Raw genomic sequence first — 16,578 nt, forward strand, 5'->3', positions numbered from 1 at the left:
TCATAACACCAGTGGGTTTCACCAACAATGACTGATGCATGAATCAGCTCGGCTGCAGGGGAGCTCCGACCACAAGTCTTCAATTAAATAAATCTTCAACACTAAGAATTCAACTCCAAGAACAAATGAAATAGGAAAATAACATATTTGTCACATTTAAGAAAATATTTGGCTTTTATATTAGCATTTTGTCACTGGTTAGATTTCAAATCACCTTTTTTTCTAAACTATTAAATGCAAACCTTTAAATGCAATATGACGGCAAATTTTATTTCTCTCATGTCTTCTGACATTCCTGTGAACAGTAAGCTTAAAATGTGCATTTCCTAGCTTCCTTTTGTAACTTCTGCGGACAAAAGTACTGCAAGTGTGAGGAAGAGAATGAAAGAGGGAAGGGTGGGTGAGTGCTTTGAGATGTGTGAGTCAAGAGGTTCACCACCTCCCCTTCTCTCTCTCTCTCTCCCTCCCTCTCTTTCTCTACTTGAAGAGCTCTACCTCTCCAGCTGACATCCTCAAATGGGCCGGTCTACTCTCCACTCCAGCCTTTCCTTTCCCTCTCCTCTGAACCATTGCATGGAACCCACCAGCAGCTTTGAGAGGAGTCAGAGAAGAGCTTTTTTAAATTTTGAAAAAAATGGCTGGAACAAAGTTTGCTGATGGTTTCCTGGACTGATCCGAGGGCTGGAGATACAACAGGACACCATCTTCTTTTCCTGTGTCTGTTTTCTTGTCAGTCTTCAAGAGAAGGAGAAGCACTTGGGATGAAGAAGACTCATGGATACAAGAAAGAGGAGTACCCATCAAAGACATAAATAAGAAGAGGCAACAGCAACAAGCGATAACCAATATTAGAGTAGAAAGTCAAAGAGTTTAGGGCCACTTTAAGAAGAGGCAAAACTCACTCGACACATCTTTGATCTGCAAGGAGGAGAAATCTCTTCCCTTCCTCACGTTTTATTCTCTCTCCCTCCCCCCTTGACATGTTCCGCATGCCAGCCTTGAACGTTGCCTACCTGGCCTTTCTGTTGTCTTCTGTCATTGGCTCAGACCGCCAACAGCACCGCATGCAGCATGGCCCCTGCAGCTACACGTTCATCCTCCCAGAGGTGGACCACTGCCGACCCTCAAATGACTTTCAGGTCAGCAACACCCTCCAAAGGGACTCGCCTCCAGAAGCATCAACTGACGCGAGTCAATCAACGGCGGAAAGGACCCCAAAGGAGAGGCCTTCTTGGCAGGAGCGGAAGTTGGAGAGTCTGGAAACTGCCATGGAGAATAACACCCAGTGGCTACAGAAGGTAATAAGGCTGTACGGTGGAACAAAAACATCACTTGTGTCATCAATTGGTTCAACAGAGATTCGCAAAATGACTGAACGCAATCAATATCAACGAAATAACATCGTTTGACCATCTTTTGTCATTAATACACTCTAGCTGGGATTTCCTGGATGTTTGTTGTATCTGGCTCTAACGCTTTGCTGGCTCACATATGAATGTGTTTCTATTTCAGAGTAGTGAGATGGCAGAACTCCCAGTTGCATGTAAGGGAGGAAAGACAAGATGAAATAAGTTTGCTCAAATCAAACTCTGAACTTGCTATATGCTTAATCCCCACAGGTCACCGAGTATGAATGATGTTCTTTAGAGAGAAAGTCACAATTTAGTTTTCTTTGCTCAGGGCAGAACCAAGTGCCTAGACCAGACTGACAGAGAGTGTATACATGCCACTTTGTTAGTCATGTTAGTGCACTGGTCTAAAACTGGACATCTTTGTACAGGTGAAATCATGCCAAACGGGATGTATAAAGTGCTCAGTTAACATTGTGCATCTATTTTTGCATGTAAACGTGATCCAGACTCAAATTCTAACCAAAGCCCTTAACAAAGCAATCATAATTCAAGTTTGCTGCTAGCTAAATCATCTGTATATTTGATCCTGAAGTTCAACCGGAAAAGGCCCGATACTAAGCAGTTGGAAGGGTTTGCCATCACTCACTAGTCTTGTCTACATCATAGAGTATTTAGAGTACACTAAATCCTCAGTGCAGTCCTAAGAGTTTGGGAAAAGTGTTTACATTGGCTGCTTGAGAGCAACATGTTGGTTAGATTACAGCATTTGAAAATGTTTCATGAATAGAAAAGCTGCTCTCCGGTCACTTCCCTCTAACTTTCGCTCTCACTCAACACAAAGTTGCTCGCATTTTTCTGAAAGAGTAAGCATTCACCTGCCGCTCCTTTCCACTCCATCTATCTCCTCTTCCTTGGACTGTGTGACACCTTAGGGATGACGAATGCTTCTCGCCTCACACCTTGAGTTGTCAACTGTCACATCTCAGACTCTTTGTCACTATTGCTCATGCTTCTTCGGCACCATTCAGAAGGCCTTGTACGAAAACACACACTCATTTCCCCTGTGCATGCCCTGTCTGATGCTCAGTCTATGAATCAGTGGCCTAGCTTCCATGAGAAACATCCCATGAGACCCCATTTTATGTGTGAGATAGGAGAAGGAAGTGATAGTGCCGTCTCTCAGTCGCGCGGCCCATTCATGCAGTTTATGAGACACAAGCCAGACCCAGGTGAGCAAACGTGTCACATACAAGTTCCTGAATACAACACAAGTGATTTATTTCTTGAATGGTGGAAAGATATGCTGTTTCAAGTCCATCTATTTAGATAAATTTATGTAAAGCAATGAGAGGTGATTTCTGATTATTCCAGTTTTCACAATAGCATAGTACCCTGAACAATAAAAGTGTCATGAGGGAGTATTGACCTCTCACCCCAAATACCAAATATCTTCAGGACCTTGTGGAGAACATAAAGTCTTATTCTCCACAAACTTTTTGAGGATCTACTGATGTGTATCTGGAGGAGCTTAAAGCGAGTGGGTGTTTTGGCAAGTCTCTGACATTTTACACACTTTCACTGAAAGCTCCTCTTGGATGGCAAGATGTCTCCTGTGAGCCCGCCACCTAAAGCCTCTGAAAGAAGTGCAACAGCTTGCACTCTAATCGGCGTGTTCTCCAGAGGAATCGCATGTACTGCGCAACATGACTGATGTTTTCAGATTCCTTCTTTGGTCTTTCCGAGAAGAAACCAGCAGTTTGTTTCCTTTTCTTACACCCTGCCCTGCAACACGAGCCCCCCCACATGCAATTCCATTTGCCCTCTGCTGCCCTGAGGGGTTGATAAAAGGCACGTCGGCATGCGTTTCTGGGGGAAACTGTGACACTTTTCTGATCTGTTAAGATAAAAGAATGTACCCCATCACTTTTATTAATTAGGCCTAAAAAACATATAGCTGAACGTTTCAGAGGCATCTTCTTTATTCTCTCCTATATATTTTAAATGTGGCCCGTCTCTCAATGGTGGAGAAGCTCCTAAAAAATGGAGAACCCATTCTTCAGATCTTTGAAGAACCAGATCTTTGAAGCTAAAGGGCACTCTAATTCTCAAGTTTAGTGCTCAAGAGAGTTATACAAATTACATCACTGAAGTGAGGGTAATGACATTAAAACATGACTAATCATTTAATCATCTTCAGATTCTAACAGAGTCCTGAAGAACCAATTTTTGGCACAGATGCTGCTGGGTTGATGAAATGGTGACAGCATACATGAGGGACACATGGATACATTACATCGCTTACATCGGTTTTATATTTTTGCCTCGAAAGTCCTCGAAAGTTTGAATTACAGAGCAAGAAGGAGAGAGGAAAGATTACGAAATTCAGTGAAAAAAACAATTACAAAGAGGCAAATAAGTTAACCGGTAACCCGCCTCTATTTGTCCACTTGGATCAATATTTTCTTTTTTTAGTCTTGAAGAAAAACCCTCTCCTGTGGCAGCATATTACCATAATCTCATTCATCACTGAAATGTGCAGCTGCAGTGGGGAAAAGCATAATTGTACTCTCATTTGAAGACTCTTCGATTTTTGTGAATTGCCACTCATTAGGTGAATCGGTTTGAATGCTTTCTCCTCAGAGGCTTAATTTCCTGTTTGCGGGGTTTAATAAGACTGATCTCCCAGTGGAAATGTGTGATATTCTAGTTTGCTTTATTGCATTCCACAAGCTAAAACCCTCTGAAGGACACACACACACAAACACACGCGCTCATGTTGGCGAAAAGCTAATTTCTCCCCCAGATGCTGTTTTTATGTCACTGCTGCAACATGTAATGATTTTATATGTATTTTTCTGACTTCATGACTCACACAAATGTCAGGTCAGCGTGTGATTAGTTTTATAAATCCCTCTGAGACACCTCCCCCTGTACACATCATTATTTATTTATGCTTGAGACGACCAAAACAACATATCCACTGGGCTGCAGTGTTTGGCTCTGCGTGGCTGCGCATGGAGGCGGACATCATAACTGTTACTTGCGGAGCAGGGACGATGAGGGAGGTCTGAAGTCTGCAACAACTGACAATATTCACAGCCTGCTTGTGCTCTGTGCAGCTGGAGAACTTCATCCAAGAGAACGTGCGCTCCGGGATGGAGGAAATAAAGAGAACTGCAGTGCACACCCAGACAGCTGCCATGCTGGAGATGGGAACCAATCTCCTGAGCCAATCAGCAGAGCAGACCCGCAAACTGACAGACGTGGAGACCCAGGCAAGTTGGGGCAGAGATCACAAAACAGGGAAATAATTGAATGTAAATCAGATGCAAACCGCTGAGAAGTCCAAAAGCGGCAGGAAATGTTTGTAGTGGTTGGAGCTGCTGGCTGTGATTGACACTATGTGTAGAGCGTCTGACAATAAGCCAATTAAAATATAGGACTCAGCGGCACAACACGGACGGGACTTAGCTGCTGGCACAAAGCTGTTATTACAGATCAGGCCTTTATGGGCCCGTGGTGTTATTCTCTCATCAGACCTGATGTGGAACTCCAATCTGAACAAACATCAGAGCCATTTAGTTGTGAGTTTACTGTAATCAGCGTTGCCAAGTTTTTCCATAGCAACATCCAAAACAGAGCATTCGTCCCCTGTGATGTGTTAAATATTCTAAATGAGTGTGATCGTCTGTGATCAAGAACAAACGGTTCCTCAACCTGCAGCACCTGGGATACACTCAATCCGCCTGTTCGCTCCGTAGGTGTTAAACCAGACGAGTCGCCTGGAGATCCAACTGCTGGAGTACTCGCTGCTCACCAACCGGCTGGAGAAGCACATTCTCGAGCAGACTCAGGAGATTTCGCGCCTCAGTGAGAAAAACAGGTAAGAAAAAACTCAAGTGACCAAATTCTGTCGGGGATCATCTGCCTGTCATCGATCATTTCTAGCTCTGATCGTCTGTCCCGTCCAGCCTGCAGCACAATCATCGAGCTCTTATTTGTCCGTCTCAATACGGTGACGACAGCAAAGACGGAGGAACCTGTTTTCAGAATAAACGTGGGAATGTAGCAGGAAATGCCCTGCTGACTCCGCACAAAAGCATGTGTATTTTTCAGGAAAAAGCTCCTTGAGATGAGCTGCCAAAATATTGACTTCAATAGAGTGATTTCAAATGGCTCCTTTTCATAATGCCAACCATTTAGTTGAAAGAACGGTCAAAGGTGGGTTACAATGTATATTGTGTCAGATAAGTGTGTGGATGGCAATTACTGGGCAGTGCATACTGGGAGGGGTTTCCTATTCTCCTCTTTCGGAACATGAGGTCATGTCAAGGCCAGCCGGGGTCACCGACAGGATGCTGGGCAGCATGAAAGGAGGGGCTGCTTTTAATTATTGCAGCTCCTTGGTTACCATGGCAACCATCACTATCAACTGGGAATCCGCGAATGCGTCGCCTCTTCCCACAACCCGCGACACATGTGGCCCCTGCTCTGACCTTTGGCCCCGTCCTTCAAGTCCTCGATTTGGCACCGCCGTGAAAATAAACAAACGCGTGTGTTTGCGAGGCTAAATGGGGGAGTCGAAAAAGGTCGCAGCGGCTTCACAGCGGAGTAGCTGTTGGATAGAAGTCAAAAAGAAAGTGTACTGTGGCGGTGTGGGAGGGGCTGCTGCTGCTGTTCCTCGGGGGCATTTAGCCAGTTTCTGAAGTGCAGCCAACCGTAGGAGAGCACAGAGGCATGCTTGTTTTCACAAGCATGATATTGAAAATACTATAGGCAGGAAGTTGGACATTTTCAGAGTTTCAGTTTAATTGTTCCGTCTGATCCTGAACGCCATGTATACCTTTTTGTCAATGATTCTGCTTTGACAGCCCCACTGCTCTGCTGTATAATGGTGAGCAACATGTTTGCCAGAGTGTGTTACACGACGCCAATATGAAATTAAAATCGAATGAATAATGATTTGAATTCAACCAGTTTCCCTTCCAGACTGAGTTACCAATTAAAGTGGGAGATGGAGGCTTCACATTTAGTGCTGTGCTGTAGCTGCCTTTGCACAGAGGCTAAAAGTAGCTTGTTCAATTTGTGGGCAGTATTGTTCTAATAAATAATTGCAGCACAGTCTTTAGTCAAAGCCATAAAAATCAGACAGGAGAGATTTACGACCTTCATTTGGAGGCGTCCGTGAGATTGTGGCCTCATGGTTGTGACTGAAAAGCTAAAGCACGTCGCCTCATCTGTGGGGGCTTCTTCTTTGCAGCTGTTATCATTCCTGAAATAACCTCGCTACAAAATAGTCTTCATTATGTAAATTTGAACTTTGTACAACTTCTACCATGCAGAGGAGACCCTGAGTGACTTTTTTCTTTGGAACTTCAGCCAGCAAGAGATTTTCTTTAGACGCAATAACTGCATTGAGCTGAATGACTCATTCCAGGTGGGATTCCTGTGTACTCTTCCTGTGACCCCAAAAGGGATAAAGTGGTTAAGAACACAAGATGAAGCGAGATTCTGCCTGTCCATGACCTTTGATGGAAACCTTTAGCAGCAGTATAGAATATATAGTATCCTATAGGTTATAGGAAGCCAACCGCAGTGTAATTCAGTTGAGATGTCTTATTTGACGAGCCTGAATATGGATGAGCATTTCAATTTTTTTTTCTTTTACCCTCTGTTTTCTGCTAGCTTTCTGGAGCAGAGGTTGTTAGGGCTGGAGGCTCAGTATGGGAGGGAGCTGCGGGGACTGGAGAGCGAGAAAGAGCAGCTCCAAGAGCTCGTGCAGAGGCAGAGTCACACAGTCAGTCAGCTCCAGGCTGAGGTGGGCAGCTCCGTGCGCAACAGCACCTTGATGCAAAGACAGCAGGCCGCCCTCATGGATACTGTTCAGCAGCTGCTCGCCATGGTGAACAACTGCAAAGGTAAGACTATCCAACATGTTTAAAGCCCAGAATGATAAACTGCACTCATGTGTGGTACCATGATTGACAGTATTTGAACTAATCAGGGGTATAAAATGTCACCTAGAACAAGTTTACATTCAAACCAGACTGAACATATAAGCTATATGTGCATTCACATATGTTAAAAACAAGCCAAAGCTGGACTATGGAATATGTGTGAACATCCCATTGCAATGCTTTATGATGCCAGAAATCTCCAGTGTGCCCAGTGGGGACCTGCTCACTTTCAGGGACTGTGCGGAGCTCTTGCAATCCGGAGCGACGGACAATGGCGTGTATACCATACGCCTCCCCAACTCCACCCAAACTGTCAAGGTAGTCACAGCGCTTTGAAGGTTGTTGACCTTTTCTCACAAATATCGTCTAACCGACTGTGACACTAAATACATTCGCCACCGGAATCCCTCCACTTCACCCGGCCTCCGCGTGGTCATGCTTACACACATAAATGCCTCACGGTGACATTCACATTCTTTTTTTTCGGGAGGAAGTCTCAGTAAACACAATGAGGGCAAACTAGTGTGATGTAATGCTAACTTGCAGGGGTGGGGGGGGGGGGGGGGGTTCTAGTACAGATGTAATGCCACGCTAGGTCACTGAGAGATAAGCTAATCAGCAACTGAATGTTCCACCTCGCAGGTTTTGGTGAGTGCAGAGAAAGTTTAGGCGGGCCCTCTGGTGACGGTTTACCACTCGTTCTGTTCCGTCTCTGAACCACAGAGAGAGTCCCACGAATCCTGAACTGCGGTTCACCATTTACACTCTCGTTCTCTGGTTCGCACCATCGCCTCTCAGCTTTCTCCGCTTCTTCCCCCTCATTTCCTGTGTGCAAGGCAGCCAGGTGTTAAGCATTGTTGCCATGTGTTTCCTGCCGGCGTACTCTCCCGCTGACGGAAGCCGGTGCTCCGCTGCTTTTAATCTGTGCCATTCAATTCTAGCAGGGCTGAGGCTCTGGGTGGCAGAAAACAAGCGGGGGCCAATATTAAATGCTGTATTTTGGAACCAGCCAGAGTGTTGGATGGAAGACAAAAACATAAATGTACAGATGTATGCGCATTACCTCCCTCTTATATTTCATTGAGGCCATCTATTTAATGACAACATGCAGGCCCAGAAGAGATTTTTGTTTTGCTTTCACACATTTTGTAATTATGATTGGGTTTGGCACCAACATGCTGCCTAACAGTGATGAAGATGAATTCAGACTTGCATAAATGATCTGGGCTGATATGGAGCAACAGCCACATTCAGCAAATGAGGCAAACTGAGAAGATCTATTTAAAGTCTCAGCAGTTTTATTTGCACCTTGAGGCCGGAGCATTTTTAAATGTGCCAGAGAATCCTCAATGTGTAAAACGCCGGATTCTTCATGCTAAACATGTACAAATGGTGAAAGGGCCTGAAGGATGCAGTCAAAACCTGTGTGAGACACCTGGTTAAACTATTCTTGCAATAATCACTTTCAGAGACGGCTACTAAAACCATGTGGTCTTGAAAATCTAAAATGGGCGGAAAAAGCTCTGATTAAGACAGACGCAGCCAAAAGGGGAAGAGACAACATGCCCATTCTTTCTCCCACCTGGTTCGCATCAGTGCATTGCATGCTCGACACAACACCACCACACCCACTCCTTTCCTGCAGACTCGCACATATGCACATCAGACGTGTTTCCTTCTGCTTGTAAATCACGGGTGTATATTTTTTTCTGGTCTAAATACAACAGAAAGGGGGTAGCTATGGCTTCAATACACCACTGACCAGTTTCAGTTAGAGGTTCTGAGGCTGTTCCTATTTTGCTATCCTCTCCTTTTCACAGGTATTCTGTGATATGAAGACTGGAGGGGGCGGCTGGACAGTGCTGCAGTTTCGGGGAAACGGCTCAGTTGACTTCCACCGTGGGTGGAGGGACTATAAAACGGTGAGCCAGGCGCGTCGGTATCAGCGCAGGTAGTAAACGGATCAGCTCTGCAGAACTGGACAGGAGGTTTCAATAATGACCCGCGGGTGGTTTGGCAGGGGGAAACCGTGGGATACTAGATACTGTGATCCCTGGTGACCAGCGGTTGTTGCACTTGGCTGCCCTTATGTTCTCCACCACCGACCATGTTTTTGCACCTGCTCTTGTTCTTTTTATACTCCCGCACACTCCACTGACACACACATACATGCACGGGGAGCTGCAAAACACCTACGTTTAAGCTCCAAAAGGTTTCCTGCAAAGGGAAATTAGAGGTGATTAATGGAACTGGATCTCACCAAACAGGTCTGTTTTTTCCCTTTCATGACACTTTTCTCAACAAAATATATGTTCTTTCTGCACAACAGAGAAAACAATTCTCTGTTAACCATCCGGAGGGGAAAAAAAGCATAAACAATAAACAGGAGAACCATATTTTTACACGGGGTGACAAATATTTGGCTCCAGTCAGTGTTAAGGAGCACAGGAATCCCAGAGATGGCAGATGACATATGCACTAAATGCTTCATCGCCTGCTTGTCTATATTCTCAGTGTGTTCAATGTTGATCAACTGTTGCAGCCAATCCTGATGAATGCTCTAAAGAGCTCGGTTGGAAATAATTCTCACTTAAGACCAATAACGGAGTCTGACAGCTCCGTAAAGCCAAACAACGGAAAAGTAGAGGGAAACATGGAGAACAATGTTTGCCAAATGATGCTGGTCTAATGTTGAATTAACAGTTTAGCTTTTATAATGTGTGAATGAATGGAGTTGTCTGCTTGTTGCACTTATTACAATGTATATTTTTCAGTAAATTAACAATTATTATTTTCCTTATAATTTCAGTGTTTTTTTTCCAGTTTATTTGGCAAAAATGGAAATCTCAATCTTTAGCTTTGGTATTCAATTTTACTTTCAAAATAGCTTACCCTTTTCTGGTTTTTCAGTTATATTTCTTTTTGGTCATCTTTTGCTGAGATGATGTAAACAGAATGTAGCCTATGGAGGCTACCATCATTGTGAGGTTTGAGTTAAATTGTTAAAGCAAATAAAAGTGAGCTGACAAGCATTGCTAGCAAAACATATTAATAAATCTACATTAATAAAATAATACATTTTTTTTTTTATTAAAGAGAAGCTATTTTAATTATTGGTCTAAACACAGAGAGAGATTATTTTAATTTTTTTATTTAATGTAATTTATTTTTCGTTAAATGCAGGGTTTCGGTGAGCCCTCTGGGGAACACTGGCTTGGGAATGATATCATCCACAAGCTGACCAACTCCAAAGAATACAGCCTGCATATCCAGCTCAAAGACCGAGAGGGAGACGAAGCTTTCTCACATTACGAGCACTTCTACATAGATGGAGAAGAGAACAACTACAGGTGAAGATGTTCAATTTCACAATAATGTTGTTTCGTCTATTTATTGCTTTGTTCAATATTCCATGTTTGAATAATTAAATCGGTGCTTTGTCATTCTGAGTCACGAGTTTTGGTGAGAAGTCAAGCCACAAGAAGGTCTTTAATTTGAAGTGTTTTATTAAAAGCTGTTTAATGTGCCATCACTGCTGTGACACCTTATCATTTGGGTGTGTGATGACAGGACAGCAGCAATTAGGCCCAGTCTTGGCACCATTTTCTCACATATGTAGCCACTCTTAACCTTGTGGGCTGCAGCTCAAGAACCACGGGGGCCAATTTGAGTCCCTCATTTAAAAGGTTGAGCTCAGCAGGGGAGCAGTTTTCATCAGAGTTCATTTTTGATATTGATTCTCATCCCCAGGAGATGTTGATTGCCTGTGGTGTCATGTAGGTGATTCAATCCCAGGTCTTAAAAAACCTGATTTCAAATAAATTTGGACGGCGGATCAGAGACACGTCAAATCAAACTGCAGGTCGTCTAAAATAGGAAAAAAAATGTGTAAAAGTGCAGCAAATTGTGCCTGTTTGAAGTTTTTCCATGCAGTTAAGGTGATAGAACTGACATCTCACGACTCCTCTTAGGCTAAATGAGCAGGATCAATCGTGCTACCTCTGACATGTTCTGTGCTTCGAGTTCACTGCGGGCCAGCAGCGGCTTCTTCTGGGGGTTCGTGTTACGACTCCCACGTTGGAACCGCGATGCGCTACAGTCGGCCAGCCCAAACAATCCTCGCCATCAGCCGCGTTCCCACAGCTGGATCTCAGCTCAAACTCAGCCCAGTTATTCACGCATTAATCATCAGCATGACAGAGCGCCTTGTCGCGAGCCAGAATCGCCATTAGAGTGAAACGCTTTCCACCATCACCAACACAAAAAAGTCCTTACTGTTTCGGGAAGTTTTGGTGAAAGGTATCGGTGCCAAACTGAAAAAGATCTTGATAAATCATCCCCTCATTACTAATAAATCTGTTATTTGAACTATAAGATCTCATAAAAACGACTTCCATTTCACAATCAGTTGGGAGTTACAAAGCAGATGAATCATTTCAACAGTCTAATAAAAAAGAATGGAAGACAATCTGGCTGAATCCACCATCCCCCTTGCCACACACACACACACACACACACACACACACCATCACCATCTCTGCTGCAGCATCATCACTCCACCTTCATCCTGCTCCCCCTTTTCCAGCTCTCCTCCCATGATCCCTCCTCTGCCCTGCAAACTCCTCAATATTCCAGATGAGGGCCCTTCATTTAGTCCTTACCGCACATCAGCCATGAAGGGCAGAACTTCGGGGTTGGAGAGGGAGTCGCGTACTGATGAGAAAGGGTAACGGGGCTGAGGAAGGGGTCGGGTTCCTTTGCTCCCATACTGGGCAATGACACGATAACAGCGGAGCATTGAACACAGATACTTCCTGACGGGATGCGGCATGGAGGGAAAAAGGGATGTGTTCTTTAGGTGTGCTGCCGTATCAATCTTTCATAACAAAGGAGATATTGTGGCATTGCCGAGTGTCTGGTGGCAGTAAGTTTTTTTAGGGTAACCGCAGTAGAACCGTCTCCACAAACTCTAAATGACAACCGAGCGCAACAAGGAGGCACGTGGCACGGCGGCCTACTTAAGAAGCTCTCTATTGTTTCCTCTGCAAATCCCGTTCAGTTATACCCAGAGGTGCATCAGACAAGAGCGAAAAAGTCGCGAAAAGGTAAGCTGCAAACTGTCTCCTACACAGCTTCAGTGAGACAAAGTTATTCTCACCGCATTAGGTGCCGTTTTACCTCCCTTATCGCTTTTTTATCCTCGGGTACTAAACAATCAGTGACTGGATTGTTGATGAGCACAACCATGTTGTGATGCTTCAGATAAGATTACATTCTCAGCCACCTAAGGCAAGACGGCTGTCACGGAGCTATAACTGCTCCAGTTGCCATCAAGAAGTTCTTGACGCACACTGAGTTTTTAATGTTTTTTTTCTGGAAGTTGGGTCTAAGCAGGAACCTTTTCCTCCGGTCCACGCATGTACACCTGGACACAAGTTGAAGGTCTTCTCTTTTATACACAATGCAGTCTTCACGCTGAGAACTACAGCGGCACGGCCGGCCGGATGAGCAGCCTCGCCCATTCCGGCACCCAGTTCAGCACCAAGGACAGAGACAACGACCGCTGCACCTGCAGGTGCGCCCAGCTGGCTTCTGGAGGTATGTTGGCCCGGCAAAGACCGCGTCTGAAGCCAGATCTTGTTAAACACTCCTCCAACCCCATAAACGGGATCATTTTCCCTCTGCGGCAGTTTAAAGTTTCTGCTGTTCGTTTGGATGCCGCGATTCATGAGCTTGAATTGAACTCAAGTCGCTTCCCATCAACTGTTGGATGCGTTTCTTCTGCAGGATGGTGGTTTGAGGCGTGTGGCCCCTCCAATCTGAACGGCGTTTTCTACCCCAGCTCGACCAGCGCGGTGCGCTACAGCGGCATTAAGTGGTACTACTGGAAAGGTCCCAATCTGATGGCGACGATGGCAACCATGATGGTGCGCCCGGCCAATTTCAAGAGGCCTGACGTCAGATGAGGCATAAAACCTCAGATCAAATAAAACAGATAGGGAAGAAAACGTACAGTTTGGGAGAATAGTCTTTGGACATCTTGGAGGCTTCAGCAGCCTTCAGCAGTGGACACTTGCAAAAATGAGATATTGCTCTCACAAAATCTAATCATAATCATATAAATGTATACTTAACTATATTTTTTGTCAGTGATGAATTTGATTAGAGTCAACATAAATTCAAATCCACAAAATGGGACCTTATCCATTTCTCATATTAATATTCAAGTATGGCATCTATTTTTATTCAATTAATCTTAATTTATATGGTATCTGTCACAATTAGGATGGTCTCTAGGTAACTTTACAAAAACCCAGAACCTGACGGCCAAAGAAGCAATTAAAGTAACACAGGAGTAAAGGTATTTGTTCTACCACTGAACTGCCAGAGTCCCGTGTTGTCTAATCCACAAACATTCCAACAGATTAGCCGATTACAGTCTTCAATGGTCAACTATTAGAAAACAAAGGCACAATGACGGGCAGCAACAACAGCAGAAATTAGTATTTGACGTCTTTACGACATGAACCACACCTAATTCTTTCCAATCATGCCTCTCTTAAAGCCATTTTATGAATGAAAAACATCTGGGACCTAAACTCCATCAATAATATGCTGATAGCGATGATGTTGGTGATGAAATACACAGGATGTGCTGCAAACAGAGAAAAAAAGGTGGATTAGGAAGGAAGAAGCTGTTAAATGCAGGATGGAGAGGCCAGTTGATTTTTTGCTTCTCATTTTGACTAATTTATTAACTTGATCTGTAGTATCATCTTAAATGTGTAAAATGTCCCTGAACAGCAGGAGGACACACACACACACACACACACAGCTTGCATAAACTCGCCCCACTGGTAAACACGTTTATTACAACCTCCAAAGGCTGGACAGGCAATGGATCACTGTGGGGGAGGCCAGGGGTGAATCCATCAAAACGAGTTTAATAAAGACCACTTGATTTGGCCTGCTGGCCCAACAGATGGAATGGGTTGTGTTCAGGTCCATTGGAGCAGACCAGACTCTGGACCACGTTGCTTCTACACACATGGTGCCAGCGTATTAATGTTATTTTGCAGACACAAAATAATGGAGGAAATTGGATGGTGGCTTTATGATTTTTTTAGCTGACTTCATTTCCTAAAATTAAATACCATGGACTTTACCACTATAACAAACAGGGACGTTTTTTTAACAGATGGGTAATTTTACAGTTGCTTTTTAGGTGTTTGGAGCTTAATTTTATCGGCCAAAACCAGTAAATCAGAGGAAGGTATTGTAGGAGGGGCAAAAAATATTGTTAAAGACTGGTTTGATGGTCATAAAGAGGAGAAAAAAAGGTTCACTGTACAATTTAGGACTCTGGGACCTTCCATGAGGTCTTTGAGTGTATTCAGTCTACCAAGGGTCTACCTGTACAAATAGTAGTTGAATGCTCAACACATGCCCTGAAAAGGACAGTAAGTTTGCTACAGTGGCACCGTGAATACAAAGTTCTGGTTTGCTAGCCTGATATTGCTTCAAGCTGATTTTCATGTAGCATTGCTCACTTGGCAATTCAGGGATCTAAATGTGTCTCAATGGCCTGAATTTAAGCATCAGGTGGACAAAGACATGAAGACTTGTACATCCAAGTGGGTCTGGGCGGCAGAGGTGCAACGACGCTCCGAAATGTTGGTTTTGCAATCTTTTTTTGTCTCTGTGCTGGTCCTGTATACCCAGCTTAACATGTAACCAGACTTATAAAAGCAGTAGAGCAGTGAGGAAAACAAAGGTAGTGTCTGCAGCAGAGTGAGGGCAAAAAATAATAAGACGCAGAGCCAAGTTTTTGTCTTTTGCTCCAGTGTCCTTGATTCATAACAGGGATGATTGCACGCCAGAGTAAGGGCCAGTTCTAGCATTTTGGCAGTGGGTGGAAACGAGGAGGGGGGGTGATTTGTATTTGTCGTCCTTTGTCGTTTACTGTGTCAGCAGGCTGCCCTTTTTTAACAGTGGTCATCGAAAAAGCGATACCATCCATACACGAGCCTGTCACATGTGATCCATCAGCTCCTGCCTCTATGGGGGTTTTGTTCTTTATATATAGAAAGAAGATGAAGCAGCAGTTGTGATGACAGGTTTGAAAAGACATGGGCAGGAGAGAGGGGAAGTGCCACTTCAGACCACTTGGGGGCACTGGTGGTACAAAGAATCAACTTCCATTTATTCCACTTGCAGCAAAGGGCCCCTCTCTCCTTTCACCACAGGTTGTGGTTATATAACGATGCATTCATTAACACGTCCTTAACCATGTGTTCACTCAGCAGCAGATTGTTGACTAAGGCTAAAATAATTAATCAGGGAAGAAACAACGCATTAAACTTTTTTTTTTTGAGACAAGAATGCTGTCCAAATGTCAGTTTTCAATGCAAATGACACATTAATGGACTTTTTTAAAAAAAAAATCAATGTTTTTCTGATCTCAGGTTAAACAACGTGCTGCTGGTCAAATCAAGTTGAGTTGATTTAAGGTGAGCAATGGAGTGTCAGGTTGGGGGGGGGGGGGGGGGGGGCTCCTGCCTATTATTTTAGATGTCCTGGGAGAAAAATGAAACCCTTGTACTGAACAATAAATATGTACATCTAGTAACCTTTCATTCATTTCGTGAATGAAGTCTACACAGTTTGTAGAACATGGAGTTGAAATATCGCGTCTGTTGTCTATTGAGACCACAGGAGAGACTGGAGAAGAGACTCAAAAGCTTCGACAATAAAAGAATGTTAACATTTTACCTGAAGCACCTGGAATATGCTAAAGAGGAAAGATCCTGCAACTGTGGTAATATTACCATTACGACTTTTATAGACAGCATTTTGGACCGACTGAAGATGGTTTACAGGTGCAGAAACGGATGTGTTTGTTTCCATCCGTGAGCTTTGTGCTCTCTTTGTTCTTCATGCATGTATTCAGTGCACGTCCATGTCCTCAAACATCTATTTTACATGATATGCAGGCCAGTGGCAGAGCTCAGAGGTCCAGAATGTCTCCCTTCCGACAGTGAAGAGGCTGCTGTGGGTGCTTCAACCCGCAACCCAGCACAAAACCCTAGAGGACAGAATCCCACATGTCAGAGAGTAAATTAATATTGGCAGACAACCTTTCACACCTCTAAGTCGTTAAATATTCCATGCAGGCTGGTGTGAAAACACAGGAGGAACCCACAGACGTATCAGAGGCCTCATGGTCAAGGGAGGCCAGAGGGTTTCCAAAATAGCCAGGCACAATTCCA

General features: G+C 44.1%; 1 protein-coding gene across 1 annotated transcript; it reads left to right on the forward strand.

The window, feature by feature from the left end:
- The first annotated feature begins 498 nt into the window (after positions 1 to 498).
- On the forward strand, positions 499 to 13,502 carry angpt2b (angiopoietin 2b). Its single transcript, XM_011609064.2, has 9 exons — positions 499 to 1,298; positions 4,472 to 4,627; positions 5,114 to 5,235; positions 7,038 to 7,270; positions 7,503 to 7,627; positions 9,130 to 9,231; positions 10,493 to 10,659; positions 12,777 to 12,907; positions 13,097 to 13,502. Exons 1-9 carry the CDS (start codon positions 981 to 983, stop codon positions 13,273 to 13,275), a joined length of 1,533 nt encoding a protein of 510 aa, XP_011607366.2. The 5' UTR covers positions 499 to 980; the 3' UTR covers positions 13,276 to 13,502.
- The last annotated feature ends 3,076 nt before the right edge of the window (positions 13,503 to 16,578 follow it).

Source organism: Takifugu rubripes, chromosome 12, assembly GCF_901000725.2.
Source record: "Takifugu rubripes chromosome 12, fTakRub1.2, whole genome shotgun sequence".
In the NCBI taxonomy this organism is placed as follows: domain Eukaryota; kingdom Metazoa; phylum Chordata; class Actinopteri; order Tetraodontiformes; family Tetraodontidae; genus Takifugu; species Takifugu rubripes.